Here is a 20,772-nt window from a genome sequence, read left to right on the forward strand (position 1 = left end):
AAAATAAAAATTTTTTTTAAATTTGGACTTGAAAGATTTATTGCTAATTAAGGGTAGAACAACAGAGGTATAAATTTCTCTCTTTAATCATAATTTAGCTCTCCCTAAATATAATACAAGAATATTTAATGTCACTGTGTTTATAATGTGGGATTAGTTAATAATTTTAGCAAGTAGCAGCTAGGAAACAAAAATATGTAATTACCATATTATCCTAGTAGTAAAGTATTTAAGTACTATGTGGGGATAGGGAGGGGAATGGGTTAGTTAATTCTGGTTATTAAACTGCTGATTCACTATAGATCCCAAGAAACATTCTTCCAGCAAGTCTTAGTTTAGAGAGTCCTTATAAGAGCTTGCTTATAGTTTTGATCATATACTATTTTGGATGAGTAGTACTTTATTGAATACTTTGAAAGACATGATGATTTAGTTTAAAAAAAAAACCTAAAAGTTAATATATCTGTATTTTAACATACCTATATTCATAGATTTTTACACTAAAAATTTTTGCTGTATCTGGGCTTGAGAATGTCATTCAAATGGTAAAAATATGTGATTCTAATAGGGCACAGATTTTTCTGTATAAAAGTTTCTTTTTACTTCTTTAAGTTCCTGAGTCATGTCAAAGACACAAAGGTATTACATTAAATTCAACTTTACATTTGGTATATTGAATAAGATTCTGTGTGTGTATATGTCTATACCCATTTTGTACTTGTGTGTATATATTTAAATAAGACTTTGGCTAATTAGAACACTTTATATGGTAATTTTTGAATAAAACTTAATACGACTTAGAAGAGAAATTTTTATATTTCATGTTGCCTTATCTGATGCAATTAATAAACTATACTTTTTGGTGTTAGAGGAAAAATACTGACTTTGTACCAGTCATATTGCTTTTTATAACAGTTTTATAAAATTTCTAATGGCGCCGGGCTCGGTGGCTCAGCCTGTAATCCCGCGCCTTTGGGAGGCTGAGGTGAGTGGATTGCCTGAGCCCGCGGGTTCGAGACTCGCCTGGGCAGCGAGATCTCATTTCTACAATAAATAAAAAAATCAGCTGGGCGTGGTAGCGTGCGCCTGTAATTCCGGCTACTTGGAAGGCTGAGGCGGAAGGATCGCCGGAGCCCAGCAGGTCGAGGCTGCGATGGCCGGAAGCGGCCACTGCACTCCAGTCTGGGCGACAGAGTGAGACTCCAACTCAAAAAAAAAAAATTTCTAATGGACAATCTGTGAAGTGAAATCAATAAATAAATTAACTAGTATGATCAAAATTTGAAAAAATGTGTCTCAAATCACAGATTAGTCCTAGTAATACATATTACATTTGATTGGCCAATCTTTATTTTGTGTACTTGTTAAGCAAATATTAATTGCAAATATATATATATATAAATTAATCAACAACTGAAAACATTGAAAAAAACTTAAAAGTTGTATTAAGAGACTACATTTTGCATATAAAGGAAATAAGTATTTATTTTTAAAAAACACAATACTTTCTAAGTAGAATTTGATAATTATGAAAACCTTTACATATTCTGATGGACATTTAAAATCTTTACCTGCTGCTGGGAGCAGGTAAAGTAGTGCGAGGAGGCCTGTAGTCCTTGCTGTTCCAGAGACTGAGGCTAGAGGGTTGCTGGAAGCTAGTAATTTGAGTCTGTAGCATTCTATGATTGTGCGTGGGAATAGTCAATGCACTTTAGCCTGGGCAACATAGATCCTGTCACTAAGAAGAAAAATTAAAAAGTAAATAAATTTTAAAATAAAAGCCTTTACCTGAATTGTTGTTTAACTTTCCTTTTAGTTGCCAAAATTTACTTTTCTTCTTGTCTTTAAAGGATTGTTTAATGGTAGGTCTACACACTTGTGGTGATCTTGCTCCAAATACTCTGAGAATATTTACTTCCAAGGCTGAAATTAAGGGAGTTTGCAGTGTGGGTTGTTGCTACCACCTCTTATCTGAAGAATTTGAAAACCAGCATAAAGGTACAAAGTTCCTCTTGTGTCATACGTTTACTTATTTGAGCATAATGACTGTTTTCTATCTCTCCCTCTTTTTTTTGTTTGCAATTATTGAGAAATTAACATTTAAGATAGCATCTGATTTTCCTGTGATTTTGATGTTACAATATTATTGAAATTTGCACTATCACCTGTGTATTTTACTAGAGTTTCTTTGGTCATAATAGTCTTAATGATTACTGAAAGCTTTGCAAATATTTATACGTTTTAAGTGATGTCTACTTTAGAGAACTTCTATTTAAAAATACATGTGGGATATACATTTACTGAGATAGTAAAGCCAGTTTATTTATTTGTCATGAATACAGAATTTCAAAGTTTACTTTCATTTCCAAAACCCTTTTCATTTCTGAAGGAATATTGAGATTTGTAAAAATAAATAAATAAAAATTGTTTTACTGTATTTTGAGGAGTCAGCACACTGGCATTTTAGAAGACTGCAAAATTGTGTGATTGCATTAAAATAATAAATTCAAACTATGCTACCAGGACCCAGAAGGTATCTGAGGAACCAAGTACAGAGTAGATGGCAGGATTTCACAACCCTTTACCCAGAGCAGCTCCAATACCTCTGTTTGATCCATTTAACATAAGTTATTATTTCAGAATTGCTGATTCAGATGAGATGGTTGTTTAGCCTATTAATATTAGTGGTTCTTTTTAATACTGGTTTAATGACATCTTTACCAGTATCCAGCATTCTTTACTAGTAATTTTAGGTCAGGAATTTTTAGGTTACCATCATTTTGTGTGCATAAGGATGGTACTGTTTGATCTTTTCTCACTTTTGAAACCCAGTTGAATATAACACTTTGATTACTTTATATTTAGTCATGTCCAGGAGATAATTCTACTGAAATGAGACAAGTTGAAACAGATTTGGAACTGGTGAAGATTTTTATGAAATTGAGTTAATCAAATTAGAATAAATTGGTGTCAGCATTTCGAAAATTTTATTTTAGGAAAGGTGCATAATAATGAAATTATGAATATATATATATAGAGAGAGACAGAGTGAGAGAAATAAAGCAAATTGGCAAATAACTAATTAGTCTAATTTTGATGGAGAATACATATTTTTCATGCCATTATTACCAAACTTATTTTCTCTAAGTACAGAAGTTTTCAAAATAAAAATTAGGTGGAAAAAGTGAACCTAAAAATAGAAAAATTGGTTTTTTTACTAAATCGTATACCAAAATATTTACATCATTTTACAGTATTTTTGTATATCTTTCTGCAAATAAATTAAAAAATAAAACTTTAATGCAATCACAGTTCTACAACTTTTTAAATGTTTGATGTATATATTTCCCTTAATCATCAATAGCATAAAATTCTATGCAGGGAAGCATTGTCTTTTGAAGTTTATTATTTGGCTCTTAGTTCACGAGTTTCTTGTTCTGTAGGTACAATAAAATTCAGTGTAATAATTGGTTTAGTTTGGAGGCAGGTGTGTGTCTTTAAATTCAGAGATACTACCCTTCATTGTAAGATTTTAAATTTCAGCTTCCTGCTTCCTTCTTTCACTTTATCATCATTGCCCCCAAGACTACCTTCTCATTTCAGAGTGCCTCCTGCTCCTCTTCAGTGCACTGTGGCAGCCATTACACTGTATCATCCAGTCTCAGACATAGCCTCAGTACTTCCCCACCAAGGATGGGATTCTCTTTTTTGTCAGTGCAGTCTACTCGTTATCACACCCTTTTATCCACACTCCCACCTTTTTCTTCCTCTGGAGTGATCCTGAGACTTCATTCTGCTAGTTTAAGATATTTATTACCTAACATTTAAATCAGAGTTTGTTGTGTAGGTGTGGGTTGTGAGTACTTTTATCTCTCTTTTGTCTGGTTTTTGTCAAATATGAAAAAAAATTCAGATTTAGGTGACTGTTTATTGTTTTATGGCAATCAGGAAGGTACATTTTGTTGGGAGCCAGCCACGGAGGCCCACTGAGCATTAGGGATCAGGAAGGGCTGTTGACCCCGTGACCACTATGATGCGTTCAGGAGCTATTGACCCCATTTCCTCCCCCTTTCTACTCAGCACTAACCAGATTAAGCTCCTGTGAGCTCAAAACATAAAAACTCTGAGATAGGGACGAGTACAAGCTAACTTTAGAAGCTCATTGCTCCCATTCTTCCACATTCTTCCCCATTCTGCAGTTTTGGCTTTCATACAACTTATAATTCAAACTCGTGTCACATCTAAGAGCCTTAGTATTGGTCACAGGCTTCTGGGTCATGATCTTAGGATTTATTGAAAGTGTAAATTGTAGAATATAGTTTTAGAAGACAGCCATTTTGTTGAAAGAATGCGGCTGGGTTACTTGCAGGTAGCCCACTGTGAACTTCGGACTGGGCCACATTCCAAACATTCTGGGATGGGCCACTTTCGTTTGTAAAGTAAATACTTAAACTTCTATAGAATTGTTTAACTTGGCATAAATCAATCAGCTTAGGATGAAAAAGGTTTATAGAATATGTCAGTCACGGATTAGGTTATCCTTTGTTATGGGATTTTAAGATTATCATATGAAAAGGGTTTAAAGGTAATCATTGATTAAGTTTTCATGGATTAAGGTTTCTGGTGGGTGGGGGACGCCCCTCCCACATCTGACTTTGTGTATAAAAGACCCGTTGTAATTCCCAATAACACACATTGCTTCTGCACTAGACTAGAGTCCAGTCTCTTTCTTTCTCTCTTCTTCCCCCCAATCGCCGACGTCCTCTCCACCTTTGGGGTACCCTGAACCTGGCTGGAGCTGGTCTCCAGCACATTTTTCATTTGATGTCTGGTTCTTCAATCCTATTCTTAAAAGGATTGGCAAAAGCTGCTTGCCAATTTTTTAAAAAATTAAGAGATTGACTAGTTACTCCTTTGACAATCCATTTTATACCAGTCTTCTGGTACCTTTTCTAGTAGATTATTATATTACTCTGTTAAAAAACATTCATTGACCATGTATTATAACTAAACTGAATTTGAATAGGGCATGTTAGATAAAGAGGCTTTGAAAAACCCAAAGGAAGAAGGAAGATTGGTACACCCATGTATTCCATTGCTCTTATATCTTTTCTGCCAAAGAAAGATTTGGTCAATTGATGAGCCTTGAGAGTATAGACACTGGCTTTTATTCACTTTTGTGTCTTTATGACCAAACACATGCACATTGACTCAAACATGATTGATGTAGGTGAATGTTTGTATGTGTTTTGAAAACAAGTGACTAGGAATAGAAAAAAGTCACTGTTTTTCTGCCTGGGCAGCTGCATTTCACACAGTTAAGAGTATAAGATTGTGCTGAATAAACATTTAGTGAGCAGCTACTATTTTCAAAGCATTGTGCTTGAAGAACTTATATATAATATCAAAAATGGGGGAGAGGCTCATAAAAAGTCATTATGTAGGGAAAGAGATATGAAACTCAATATATTACAAGCAAGATGCAGTTTCACAAATATTCATCAAATGCCCAAATATTTAGCTGTATGCTGAATGGTAGGGATACAAAATTGTATGAGATATCCTCTTCACCTCAAATTACTTTTGTTTTAAACTCTCAGTCATAGAAACGTGATAATCATTGTTAGCAATTTACAAGACTTTTTTTTTTAGAGAAAAGTCAAACAACATAGAATAAAATATAAAGTAAATCCCCAAACTCATATTTTTGGGTTTTTATTAATCTTTTCAAAAAATTACATACATCCTATACTCTTGAATGGCTTAGGGAAACAAATATATAAATTGTTCATTACTTTTTTCATATAATATATTTTGTTAATCTTTTCATATCAACACGGCATGTTGCTTTAGTTTTTTTTTTTTAATGACTGCAAAGTATTTTATATACCATATTTTGTTTATTCAGTTCTAAGTAGTTAATATTTGCTTAAAGCAGTGGTATTCTTTTTTTGATAAACCAAATTTTAATGAACAGATGATTGATTAAATATAGAACTTAAAAGCACAAAATATGTGTCCATCTTTGTTTTCTTATCCTCAAACATTGGTCTCAAAATAGTGTAAGTAGTAAATGCTATAAGACATGATGGTATATCTGTTATCTTAGAGCACAGTAGCATGTATCTCACAGTCTATGAGGAAATGAGAGTATTTTTCAGTGTGGTAATGTCCACTGTACCTTGAAAGATCAGTAGAAGTTAATTAGACATAGAAATTGGAAGGATATTACAGGTAGAGTAAACAAAGTTATGGGGTAATAGATGTATAAAATCAAGTTTTCTTAGTTTGATTTTCATAGTCACCTTTTCTCTTTGTAACTATCTTTTCTCCCATTTTGTTCTCCTTATATCTTTCTCAGAAATAATGATAATGGTAATCCCAATGTTCATTTCAACAGGTAGAAAGCTACAATTTTATGGTGAATAAGGTCTTCTTTCTCATTTCAGTTTACTTCATAACCTATTTCCACAAAATCTCTTTTTGGTCACTTAGTCTTTAATACTTAGTCTTTAACACTTTGGTCTTTAATACTTAGTCATTCTTAAAATGATCTTTAAGTCTTCTGGGGAAATCAGTTAAATAAAATGCTCCAATTTTTTGCTCACTAGAAATAGATACTTCTCCGTTAACAGATCTGAAGCATTGGTCTTGGATCTTACCCGAGTAAAGCAATTTCACCTTCTTTTGTCTAGTAAGGTAGTTTCACCTTCTCTTCTCTAGTAAGTTCTGCTGTTCAACATGGATTGGTAGGATATTTTTGACCCCAGGATTCATACGAGAAAAAGTATTAGAAAGGTTTTACAGAACAGTGACTAGCAACTATAAACTCATTTTCCCTTCCTATAGGCATAATCCATTGGAATGGCTTTCCTGTCAAAAATATCTTATTCCTTGAGAATCACTGATGTTATCAGGTAAACAATACCAGGCTTCAGTGGGGAGAAGTAATAGTAATATCTTTACATTACTTACTTTCTTGATACATACTTGAAATGAAAAGAGGGTTGAGAGTTTTGTTTGTCAGGAAAGCAAAGAATAACTGGAGAAAACAGGACTGATTAATATGATGAAATGAGTGAGGACATATGTAACCCTGCCAAGATATAAGAGAAAAATGTAGAAAAATAAGTGATAGCAATAATAAAAGTAAACTTGGTTTATGTTGCAGTTTTGCCTAGCCCTGGACTGCTACATTTTCTCATCTCAAAAACCAGAAGGAAAAGGTAACTTACTCCCTTTTCTCTTTCCCACACTTCATCTCCATTTTTCTCACCTTATCTTTTCTGTAGTAAAACAGAGAAGATATGAACCATCTCATGCAATTTTTAAAACAGTGCTTCTCAACTCTAGCTGCCCAGCTGAATCAAATTGACACTTTTAGTACTTAGATGCCTGGGACCTGCCTCTAACCTTCTGAATTATAATCTCTAGGCATAAGACTTGAATGTAAGTATTTTTAGAAGCTCTGTAGATAATTCTGATGTACAGCATGGTGGAAAACAAGGTATTTATTACGGTTACGTAAGAAGACATTCAGAATTCTAGAGGATCATTTGTAGAAATATGTTCAAGATTATTTATAGTTATTTCATTTTCTTCCCTGCAAAGACTTAGGAAAGCTCTAGTCAGGTGCCAGTTTGCAGATTCAAACCAAAGGTTGAACTCAGAAGGATCCAGGAGTGTATGTATATCAAAATCCAAAATGCAGAGAGCTAGAGTAACCATCCCAAAACAAAGTCCTCGAAGTACATTGTTCAGAGTAAAAACCTGGGAAAAGCAAACACAGTCCCAAGAGGGTCATAAATAGAGAATAAAGTTAAGACTTAGAAAGAATCTGGAAAAATTCAAGGGGAAAATCTAGAAAAAGCAGTGTCTAAGATAATTATTATGGGTACCACTAGATTTTGATAGCTTCTCTTTATTGTTGAACTGGTGTGTGTGTGTGTGTGTGTGAAGGTAGACAATGTCAAGCAGAGTTTGTTCTAGCATATTTAGCAGAAACTATTTTGGTAGATAGAATATGGACATAGCCTTATTTTGTATATGTAATATATAACTATATATTCCTAGTATTCCTTACTAAAATAGAAATTGATTGCTCTTTAGTTTGATCATTATATTAAAATAACTTATTTAGAGGGCAAGGGACTTACATGCATAAGGTTAGCCTATTTCCTGTCATTCATCAAGCCTCGATTCCATGAAGTTATATCTTTAAATGGTCAAATATGCTGTGAGTCCCTGCCTTTATATCTTACACACCTGCCCTTCACCCTCACTTTATTTGCACAGCTGCCTTTAAGTTTGAATTGGGCCAGTGTTGCCCTTTGGGATGTAAATTTGAGTTATTAATAATCCAACATACATAGTAGGAAATTCTGGTATATACACTGCAACTTTTTATGATGATATTTGCTATGTAAACAATATGTGTTTTACATGAATATGTTTACCCAATATGATGTGGTAGACCATAGAGGTGGTCTGACGTGAATGTCAGTTTTCAGAAATACCTCAAAGCTCCATGGGCCTTTATGATTGCTGAATTTATACCATATGTTTTAAAACCTGCTTTTAAATGTTTGTGCAGTATAAGCCAGTAGTTCCTAGGATAAGAAGAAATACCAGAAACAGTTTTATTGTAGTACTTTATATAATATGAATTTTCCCAAGCTTGACTGATGTTTCAATATTTTGACCTAATATTGACTATTATCATAATTAAATTGAAGTGTTTATGTTATCCTTTCTTCTAGAAGTTAGAGAGAGAACTTTTTTGTGTGTGTGTGAATCTCAATATAACCGGGTTGTTTTTCTCGTAAAGGTCGAAACAGGCTGTAGGAAACTTTAGGTACTGATTCAGATCCACATCTCTTCTACCTTGCTAACAGAACAATGATTTTTGTTCAGGAATTGATTATCTGGGAGATTGAACCCTTATATAGCCTCAGAAAATAAGTGAATCTCAATCTGAATTAATTGTGGCAATTCCATTGATTTAAGAATGGATACAGGGCACAATTGTTACCAAAGAGGCATGAGGGCCATGTTTCCTAGGATAGGGTCCCCAACCACGGGGGCCATAGACTGGTACTGGTCTGTGGCCTGTTAGGAACCAAACCACACAGCAGGAGGTGATCAGCGAGCTCAGTGGCGGTATTAGATTCTCATAGGAGCATGAACTCTATTGTGAACTATGCATGCAAGGGATCTAAGTTGCACACTTCTTATGAGAATATAATGCCTGATGATCCCATCCCTTCCCCACCCATGGAAAAGTTGTCTTCCACGAAACCAGTTCCTGATGCCAAAAAGGTTGAAGACTGCTATCCTAGGGAGTTTCTGGGAATTTATTTTTTATTCTTAAAACTGAACACAAAACAGGGGCTTCACTTAGTTTTTTTCTGCCTCCAGATTTTCTCATTAATATCCATGTGTTCAGCCTAAATTATCTATATCTGCCTACTATTGGCTTAAAATGTACACTAGCAGAAATTGGTGTTAGTGTTCTTACTGAACCCTTCAGGTCCAGTTTGAGGGATGAAAAGTGGTTTTACTTTTACTGTAAGTTTATATGATTATTTCAGAAGCTTGGGCATGCAAGAGGAGTAGAGAAAGAGCGGTGGCCCTAGAGAATTACATCAGGTGGTTTTCATAGTGCTTCTTCCCTGGCCTTAATAGGCGTTCCTACTGGGAGCAGCCTTTGTCAGAGCACAGGTTTGTGGTCTCTTCTTCTCTACTTTCTCCCAGCCTAGTACCAGGGAGTCTTCTGGTGTTATTAAGTGCACTCCAAATCTTTCCAGAGCCATTGGGGTAACCCTCGAAAGCATAAACCTCTAACTTCATGTTTATCCCCAGCCTTCATATGATACAGGATAATGATAATGAAGTGATTCTCCATAGATTCCTCCATTTACTTTTTTTTTTTTTTAACCAGTGGAAAGTCACAAAGCATCTTTTGGGGGCACCTTTCAGTCTGGTTCTGCCATTTTATATCAAACAAACACAAATTTATCAAGGCTGTAGGATACCTATCCTAGTGCAGACTGTTTCTCAATTTATGTCACCTGTAGGAATTTTAAGAATGGAGGCCAGGTGTTTAGATAGTCATCTTCACTGTTGTTGAGGTTTAAAATGGTACCATTACTTTAAATTTAGATGTCTAGAAGTTGAAGAAAAACATGTTGAGCATGTTGTTTGAAAATGTAACATACTGTTTAAACCTTAAATAAGGTTATCTTATATTGCTAGACCTCTTAAATATTTAGTATGTGGTTTAAAAACTGCTAAGATAGCATTAATTAGGTAATATCACCACTAAACCATGAATTGTATCATACAGAAAGGTATGACTAATGTCCTAGTCAAGTAAATAGCAGTGAATTAATTCTGTCTTGCAGCAGTGTATACGAGCTCTGACAATTAAATTTGCAAACTCATCCTGGAAAAAGTGTAATGTACCTAATTGCTGAAAACACTACAGTCACCTTTGAAACACTACCTTGGGAAGCTGTGCACTGATGCCAGTGCCTTGTCCACTCATCAAAGCAATTTAAATGGCCATCAGAGCTGTCATCATATTACCGGTCATGTCCTGAACGCCATCAAAATGTCTTCCTTTCAGTATTCCCCTTATCTTTGGGTAAATAAAAAATTGGTTGGGAACCAGATCAGGTGGGGAGGGAGGTTCCAATACAGTTATTTATTTACTGGCTACAAACTCCCTCACAAACAGTATTGTGAACTGGTACATTGTCATCCTTTGGAACTATTTTTGCACACACCTTGCTTATGCCAAAATTTCAGTTAAGATTTTCCTAACTGTTTCTTTATTTATGTTTATTTAGTTTATTTAGTCTGCTATGCTTCTCACCATCTGCCAACAATTTTGATGCACAGTGTTTGCAGTGTTTTCGTCAATTTTGCTTGTTATTGGACATCCTGACCTTTCTACATCAGTGATATCTTCTCTCCCCTCAGAAAAAAAAATATGTAATCCATTTTTACACTGCCATTTTTTTCATAGCATTATCCTCATAAACTTGGACTAACATGTCCTGATTTCACTTCCACTCTTGCCAAAATTAACGAGAAATTTAATGTTTGTTCATTTCCCTAATTATAACTCCGATATTCTTATGATGGCATGCACAAAAAAGCATGCAACAATAACAATGAATGCCTCTCAGCAAGACACCACCACACACATAGACATGAACAGTTATGAGACAGTGATATACCATGTTTTGAAATCAAGTTGTATGATACTGCCAATGCAAGCGCATAGTGGCAAGTTTATGAACTTGTCAGACCTCGTATAATTGCTGTCTTTTCTGTAAAGACAATATTTTTTATCTCATATAATATGTATTTCATTAAACAGACCAGTTTGTCTGCTATTGGCCTTCAATGCTGGAAGGTTGGAGGATACTAAGGGTTAAAGCATGGTGTCTCTTTTCAAAAGAGCATGAATTTGACCTCCATTTCCAGCAGTTTAAGAGATGTTATTTTTTTCAGAGGCTCCCTCCTGCTACAGTGCAACTAGATCATAGCTAAATTAGACCATGTATTAGTTAAGCATTGCTGAGTTCACAGAAAATTAAGGGGAATCTCCAAGGATCAAGAAAAATCAAAACCAGAAAATTAAAATGAGATAAAAGGAAGAGGGAACTGTGACTCATATGGTGGCAGATAGCATTGCTCTGAGGCAAGTGTTGGTCACATTGAGATCTAAAGACTAATATTGGGCCTCTCAATTAGTAGGGGAGGTGAGTCTGTAAAGTCTTTACTAAGCTATACTTTGAATGAAACAAAGCAGTCGTTAGTCTTTTCCATGCATAAGCAAATTCAAATCCTTGTAGGGGAATACTTCTCAAATTTAGGCTCTTGGAATTTTTACAGATTAAAAGCTATCAAATATAAGGCCAAAACTTAAAATAAAAATAAAAAATAATTAAATTATAAGATAACCTGGCTGACCCTTCTGTATCCAACTAAAAATACTGAATACAATTAATTTTTTCCTAAAAACATGAAATATTGGTAAGATACTTAGTATTCACCAGGTCAACGTACAGAAGAATGCGAGAGTCCTTACAGATAATGGATATACTGAAGATACTGAGGGTATTTTTGTATCATGACAAACTTGAGCTTTGGTTTCATAGTCCAACAAAGGGTGGGATATAAATGATAAAAACCTGTGATTAGGCATGCACAGAGGGAAGTCTCATAGGACACACACTCAATTTGAGACCATAAAAGTAAGAACTAAAAGTAGGGCAACACTAGTAGGAATAGAGTAAATTAGAAGAATTCAAGAAGCATTTAAGATATTTAGAGGAGTGGGAGATAAAGAAGAAAGAATTATCAAGGATCGTTATCAGGTTTCTGTTTTGAGCAACTGGGTTGATGACAATACAACTTACATGATAGGAAACACTAAGAAAGAATCAAGTTTTGATGCAAAATTTGAACAGATTTAATATTTTTCTTTAAATTCCAACACTTACCATAATGTGGGGTATATAGCAAGCACTCAATGAAGGAATAATATGTGAAATAAAATTATAAATTTAAAAAGCTGATTCAGCACTGGTCAAAACCAAAGAAGAAACAAAGCTATTTGATGAGACATCTTGAAAAGAAATAATTATGTTGACATAAGTAGTTTGAGAATTCAGGGTACTGAGTTGGCTTTGCCTTTCTTAGCAAAGACGAGAAACAGAACGTTAGAAAGGGTTTACGTTCCAGCAACCACTGGAACAAAATGATCAAAGCACATACCCTTGTGAGACAGAGATCTTATTTAACTTTAAATCTACACAAAGTCTGATTCTTTTGTGATCATAAATTATAATTCTGCCCCATGGTATACATTGAAACGGAATAGGAAACTTTCAAATATTCACCTATTAACTACGAAGATTTTATTTCCTCCCCCAAATATGTGATCTTTAATAACCCCAAAGCATATGATGACCACAAAGGTTATAAAAGATGTTTAAGGAAGAATGTCATATTTGTTCTCTTGATTATAGTAATAGTTTCACATTTTTGGACTCAGGATTATACATCACTACCTAGTATATATAGAAACAAAATTTATACATTTTACAAGAAAAGCTTACATTCTGTTTTTCTTTTTAGTTAATATAACAGGTACTTAACCTTACAAGATATGCATTCATGTTGACAATTTTTTCTTCATTTCTCTTAAATGTTGTAAATACTGGTCATAATTTATTAAATTGATTTTATGACCCATTAATGAGTTGTGACCAATGGTGTGATGGTAAATGTTTAATGGCTAGCTCTGCCTGTGAATACAAGTCCTAATGTATACCATTTCCTGAGTTCCATGGTGTAATATACCTAGCTTGACCAATTGCAAGCTACCAACCTGATGTCAATAAATGTTGACTTGGAAAAAATGCATACAATCAGGTCTCTCTGGAGCCACTAAGAGTCAGTTCCACTATTCCACTGACTGTCAACTACAGTTTATAAAGAATTGCTATATAAATTTATGTTTTTGTTATGACTAACTGAATTTGCTCATTTAAGCTACAAATCACTTTATCTGTGCGTGTTAAGCATCTCAAACAGTATCTGGCAGTATTCAGTATAGCAGATGCTGAATATGTATAAAATAGTATTTATGTCCTAAGTGTGTTTTTATTTCAGTCATCCAACTTTCACATTAGGACTTCAGTTTCTCAATGTGATCTCACAGGGATTCATAAACTTCTAAGTTGAAGAGGAAATATTTTACTTTACTTATCTATTATGGTTCCTATTACATTGCATGTGAATTTTTTCTAAGCATTTTAACATAAAATTTGAGAAAATAGAATTTAAAAACAAAATATGTGATTATACTTCAGAATAATAATTGGAAGAAAAGAAAGCTTTAAAAAGCAACATAAGTGATTGATTATATTTTAAAACGATTCTTTTCAGTGAACTCTCTTTTAATGCTCCTATAAATCATTAGGATTTGATTAAGAATCTGGAAATTGAGGCATGAAAAATTGTGAGGAACTCCTTCCAATTTAAAAGTGAAAATGAAGACTTTGAAATTATGAGAATGTAAGACCTAATTTAGTAGCAACAACATTGACTGTTGAGAAGATCAATGAACATGTGTTCAACTTGGGAAACAGCAAACTGAGTACACACTGTCCACTTTGCTAGATACAGGGGATATCTACAGAAAACATTTTTAAAAGTACAATGTAACGAATAGATTTTGTTCAGATAAGAAAAGACAGCTGTAATACAGTGTGGTAGAGGATATAGGAGAGTTTCGTATAGGTTACATTGAAAGCATAGAGATAATGATTTCTAAATTTTCCAGGGAGTGCAATAACCTCGCATAGAGGAGGAGATGCTGGCTCACGCCTGTAATCCCAGCACTTTGGGAGGCAGAGGCGAGAGGACTGCCTGAACCCATAGGTTCAAGGAGGAGATGCTTTGAGTGACTAGAGTTCTCATCCTCTCTCTGCAGAACTGTGGCTTTAAGTAAATTAGCCTTTGTTTATCATCTGTAAATGAGTGAAACAAGAGAAGGTTAAATTAGGTGATCTGTCTCTTATAGCTTTATATCATTCTGTGACTTGAATACTGCTTTCCAAAATATGCATGTTGTTTAAACTGAGCCCCATTTTTATTCATTTATGTTTACACTTAGGTTTAGTTTTAGTGTCATTTTTTTCTTAATTGTAGTAGGTTTATGAGAACATAAATATTCTGGTTTTTTGCTGTGATTCTGTATTTGGATAATAATATGAAGCTTTGGGAAATTATACTTTTAAATCTATACCAGTATAATAATAGCAATAAATGTTTCTCCAAAAGATAATTTTTTAAGAAGTAAAACTCCCTAGCAATAATTTATAGTAAATGTAGTATTTATTATATTATCAATATTAACAGTTTATGAATTTGTTTAATAGTTCATTGAGAAACTGCCAGGGCCTGTCTCAGCTTGAATAAAGTTTCTGGGGTGGCTACTCCAGGTATTGATCTTTGCAATCCTATAGGAAATAAATAGACTCTTCTGCCAGCCTTGTAGATTAAACTGTTTGTAAGCTTTTTTTTTAACAATATCGCATTACTTCTCACTGTTCAGCTGAACCTGTGTCTCAGAAAAATTCTTGCCAATTATCATGGAATGAATACAGAGATCTTTAGATGTATTTGACATTCTTTGCACAATTACCTCACACTAGCAGCTATATGTGATCTTCAGTCAGCTGTATGTTTTCTAGAATGTTGGCACTGACTATTTTTGCCATGGGGAATCTTCTTGCTTCCTAGATGTAGTTAGAAATGGATCTTTAATACGTTTTGCTTCTTTCTCTTTTTAATTTGCACCTCATTATGTTTTGTGACTAATACAAAGTGGTTTTTGAAACTCATGCAGATTAAATTTATTCAGTGTAAAGAAGTTCTCCCTGTGTTCATCGTAAATAAAAGAATCCAAGAATGTGATCACATCTAAAATAGAAAATTAGTGTATACACTTAAAAGAAGTAGAAAAGTGAAAGAGTGTATGCTTCATATATAAAATAATATGAAAGGAAAGCTGATAGAAATTCTTATCAGAAACTTGACTATTCAACTAATATTACACAGGCTTTTTAAAAACGAATTTACAATATACTCATTTTATATGTAAATCTAGATTTGAGCACCATAGAGCAAATGGCCTTGAAAAATATTTTGCTATAATGTTCTCATTTCTTTTTTCCTATGGTAAATAGATTATGAGAAAGTTGTCTAAATTTTCTTCATCATCATTCTGACACAATAAGTGAAATTGTCATAGGTATAAAATTGCATCACCCATAATATTAATATAATGATTGTTTCAAGTGTTCCATATGTGTCTCAATATAAATTATTTTATCAAAAGCAGAGTGTTGCAGCAGATGGTAGGTGCCATATACAGTGACAAACTCCTTTGGGGAGCTTGCCAAACCAACACAGTGTTTTTCCCTTAGCACCTGGATTTGCTATTCTGTAGTCATGCATGAAAATACCACGATACAAGTATCTGGACTGATTCATTAATAAACAGTGTTTTAATGTAGATATGACTCCTTTAAAGTAATACACATTTTTTTCTGAGTGTCTATTTTCTTTTGTTCATATACTATGCTTTACATACCTATACTTCAAGATTACATTTCCAACCTGCACTTTTAATCAGAGGGTAAGTGAAACACTAATTTATTGATTTTTTTATTTTATTTTTTATTTTAAAGATGTAGGGTACAATTCAGGGTTAGGTATATAAGTGGTCATCATACAGGTAAAATGTGGGTACCCTTACTGATGTTATGTTTCCCTAATTTGTTGATTATATAATAGAACTAGAAGTGAGGGTGAGAAACAGAAAACAGGATATTATAAATAGGGCTATAAAAACTTGGTATATTAAACAGGGTTCTCATACACACACAATGTGATTTATTATAAAGAATTGGCTCACAAAATTATGGATGCTGAGAAGTTCCATAGTATGCTGTCTGTAGGCTAGAAACCCAGGAAAGCCATATATTCTGGTATGAGTCTAAAGGCCTAAGAAGCAGGCGTGCCAATGGCGTGGGTCCCAGTCCAAAGGCAGAAGACAGGTATATCAGCTCATACAGTCAAGGAGAACAAGAGAATTCAGCCTTTCTTTGGCTTGTTCTTCAGGCCCTCAGTGGTTTGTATAATGCCAATGCACATTGGGAGGAGCAGTCAGCTTTACTCAGTCTACCAATTCAGACATTAATTTCTTCACATAACTCCCTCACAGACCACCCAGAAATAATGTTTAGCCAGATATGTGGGCATTCCATGGCCCAGTGAAGTTGGCACATAAAATTAACCATCCCACCTGAAGTGATTTGTAGGAAACAAACTAGAGATAATGTTCATCATCGCCCACAGTTACCCTTTTTGTGTGTGATAAAAGCACCTAAAATCTCCTCTTAGCAAATTCCCAGGATACAATATCTACTGGCAGTGAACAAGATCCTGTGAGTTCTCAGATTCAAGTTTTGGGCAGGATAGATTTCTTTGTTTACTTGTTTGTTTTAAATGTTAAAGTCATCACTATGAAAGCAGGCAAGGATTTCCCTTAAAATCAGGAAATCTGAGATTTCAGCAGCAGTCAATATGCTTTCTCTTCAATCCCTTTGTAGACTCCATTCCGCTGTCTCTACCTGGGCTTCACCACCAAGAGGACTGGGGTCTGTGGTTCCAGCAAGGTGTCCAGACATCCAGTTGTCTGTGACAAATCAGAGCCAATATGCGCCAGGCAGGAGATTGCTGCCTGGGGCCTCCCCCTGCCTGCTCTGCTCTGCAGAACAGAGAGCTGTAGGCTTTGAGGACAGAGAGCTGGGACTCAAGGGGGCTTTGCACAGGCTTGGGGAGCAGACTGGAAGGAGAACTTGGTCCTGCGCCGACCAACACCCAACTTGTAAGATGCCCATCAATCTAAATTTTATCTTTTTTTCAAAGCATTATAAAAGTGACATCAATGCCTGTCACACACACCAAAAAGAAGTTTTAATAAAGGACCTTAAACTATTAATGAACTCAAAATGTTAAGCAACATTTATTTCCATTTACCTTTAAATCTAAATGATACATATTCTCATTATAAAATAAGTTCTGAAAGTATGCAAGCATATATATACTTCAAAAGTGAAAGTTCATGGCAACATCACTGCCTACAGTGACACTTCACACTTTTCTTTCTATGTGTGTACATATACAAATATGTACATGTATAAATGTGTATTGCTTTTTTAATAAAAGGATTCAAGCTGAATGATTGTTCATTTATCCATTTTTCAAAAATATTTATTGAGCATCTACAGTGTGCCAGATCTTTTTGAGAGAACGGGAAAAAAAAAAAAGTTTCTGCTCTTATGTCATTTACAACTCAGAGGGTAGAGACAGCAGAGTAATAAGTAGATATATACGTAGTACATCAGATGGTGATGAATACTGTGGAGAAAGATAAAGCGAAATGAGTGAGATTGGAGGGATGCTGTTTTATTTAGGGAAGCCAAGAAAGGCCTTGTTAAGATAACATTTGAACAGGTGAAGGATGAGAGAGCAAGCCATGCAGCTATCTTAGAGAAATAGTGTTCCAGAGACAGGGAGCAGCAAGTAAAAAGCCCTAAAGCAAGGAAGGACAGAGACTAGCATGACTGAAACAGTGTCAATGGCAAAAGCAGGAAAATCCCTTTGGAAGCTATTGTTGTAATCCAGATGAATGATGGTGGCGTCTGAGGGAAGCTTTAGAAGAAATGGTTAAATTCTGGATGTGTGTATATTGCCAAAAAAAAAAAAATGCTTATATATTCTATGGAGGTGTGAAAGAGAAAAGCAAAGTATAGATCAAAAGCTTGTGACCTGAAGCTGTGGAAAGGTGGATTTGTCATTTTCTAAATTGAATGTAACTGCAGAAAGAGCAGAACTGAGATGGGAGCTGTTCAGTTTTGAATGGGTGGAGTTTGACATGCCATTCAGGAATGTAAGTGCAGAAGTTCTCTTATCAGTTGAATAGTTGATTCTGGATTTTAGGACAATTATCAGTTAAGATAAGAACTTTGTGAGTTATTTTATACACAGATGGTATTTAAATCTTATGTCTGAATGAGATCACATAGGGAGTACAAATGATGAAAAAAGGAAATACAGGGACTGAATCCAAGAGCATTCTAAAGGAGCTTGGAGAGATAAGCAAGAAAAGCAAGATGATCTGATAAGGAAAAAGAATAGTGTTGCCCTTTCACTTACCCAGTGTATCCTGTAACACTTTCTAACCTTAATATATACAGTTTTGCTCAATTTGTTTTACACACTGCAAAGTATTTCTTAGACTGTATAGCTTCTGTATTGAGATTTATTTTATAATTTTCTACTAACTTTTATAGTTTTTGTTTTATCTAGTTTCATAATCTATCTGGCTTTATTTGTGTTTATGATTTGAGAAATAGCTCTAAGTTTATAGTTTTCTAAATACTGTATACTGAATAATTCATGCTTTCCAATTATATGAAATGGTACCTTTATCATGTAATTTGTTTGGATTCTGTTTTATTCCCTTAATCTGTTGATTCTGGGCAACCCCTTCGGGTCCCCACCCACTGTGGGAGCTTTTCTGTCCTCTCAATAAATCCTGCTTTCTAAAAAAAAAAAAAAACAAAAGGATTGTTGATTCTGATGGTAATGCTATGCTATTTAATTTGATATAGTTATTTATTTTTTAGTCTAAGTCTCATTCTGTCACTCAGGCTGGAGTACAGCATGATCACAACTCATCACAGCCACGACCTCCTGGGTTCAGGCATTCGTTCCATCTCAGCCTCCCAAGTAGCCCACCATTTTGAGATTAATAAATCAACTGTGAGGATCATTTAAAAAGGGGGAGGTGGAATTTGTGTGTTGTCACTGCAGCTATGCCAGCAGGCATGAAAACCTTGCACTTTTTGTAAAGCATCTTTTAATCTTATATCGAAAATGCAGCTTTTATGTGGATGTAGGATTTCTGTATGAAAGGTATACTTATAAACTCTAACGATTTGAGAAAAATCAGTCATTATATGACAACTTAAAGAAAAAGAGTCTAAATCTACTTCAGTAAAGGATCTAAAGCTAGTGAATTTAATGCCAGCAGCTTTGATAATTTTAGAAATAAATTTGGCTAAAAAAAAAAGTCAAGATAATAGGAGCAGGAACTTCTGCTGACCAAGAGACTACAGAAATTCTCAGATGTCATTAAGGAAATCATTGGCCGTTGCCAGACCATCACTGTCATGGCCTTGCTATGCTATGGTGTGGCCATGTGCTCTTTGAGCTATGGCCAGGCCATGTTTCCTGGCTTTGGCCTCCTTCCCTACCATGGAGACATGAATCACCTCTTTCTCTCTCTCTCTTTTCAATTTTCTTTCTCTTTCTTTCTCTCTCTTTTTCTTTCTTTCTCTCTTTCTTTCTCTCTTTCTGTCTCTCTCTCTTTCTTTCTCTCTTTCTTTCTTTATTTCTCTTTCTCTCTTTCTCTCTTTCTTTCTTTCTTTCTCTCTCTCTCTCTTTCTTTCTCTCTCTCTCTCTCTCTCTTTCTTTCTTTCTTTTTGTTGGAGTTTCACTCTTGTCACCCAGGCTAGAGTACAGTGGCACACTCACGGCCACCACAGCCTCGACCTTCTGGGCTTAGACAATCCTTCAGCCTTCCAAGTAACTGGAACTACAGAGGAACATCACCATGCCCAGCTAATTTTTGTGATTTATTGTAGAGACGAGGTCTCACCAAGTTGCCCAGGCTTGTCTCTAACCCCCCTCTCGCCTCAGCCTCTCAAAGTGCTGGGATTACAGGCTGAGCCACCACTCCCGGCCTCCAATTTACTTTCTAAATAAACTGTATTCTCTAATGTGAGAGAGAGAGAGAGAGAGAGAGAGAGAGAGAGAGAGAGAGAGAGAGAAAGCAAGCAAGCATAGAGGAGAAAGGCGCACTTGATAAAACTTTACATAAGCATATTTTAATTTCTGTCTCACTTTTTTGCATTTCTTTTCTTTCAAAATATTTCAATATGATAGCAATCTTTCTTTCTTTTACTGTTTGCATTTACTGCCTGAACAAGCAGAGAGTGCCCCATTCTGGGTGGGGGAAGAATGCCACAAATGATAGTAAGGAAAAGCACTAGGATTTAAGGCAGGAAGAGATAGGCTAAGTCTACTGTTTTTTACAAAATGCAATTGGGTTTATGT

General features: G+C 34.9%; 1 protein-coding gene across 1 annotated transcript in view; it reads left to right on the forward strand.

Annotated features, from left to right (window-relative positions):
* Positions 1–20,772, forward strand: part of METTL25 (methyltransferase like 25) — a 113,929-nt gene that overhangs the window by 34,750 nt on the left and 58,407 nt on the right. The window contains exon 5 of the mRNA XM_008072636.1: positions 1,851–1,998. Within this exon, the coding sequence (XP_008070827.1) occupies positions 1,851–1,998 (148 nt within the window). The remainder of the gene's footprint in view (positions 1–1,850; positions 1,999–20,772) is intronic.

Source organism: Carlito syrichta, unplaced genomic scaffold (assembly GCF_000164805.1).
Source record: "Carlito syrichta isolate Samal-C Ts95f unplaced genomic scaffold, Tarsius_syrichta-2.0.1 Scaffold315363, whole genome shotgun sequence".
NCBI classification, from domain to species: domain Eukaryota; kingdom Metazoa; phylum Chordata; class Mammalia; order Primates; family Tarsiidae; genus Carlito; species Carlito syrichta.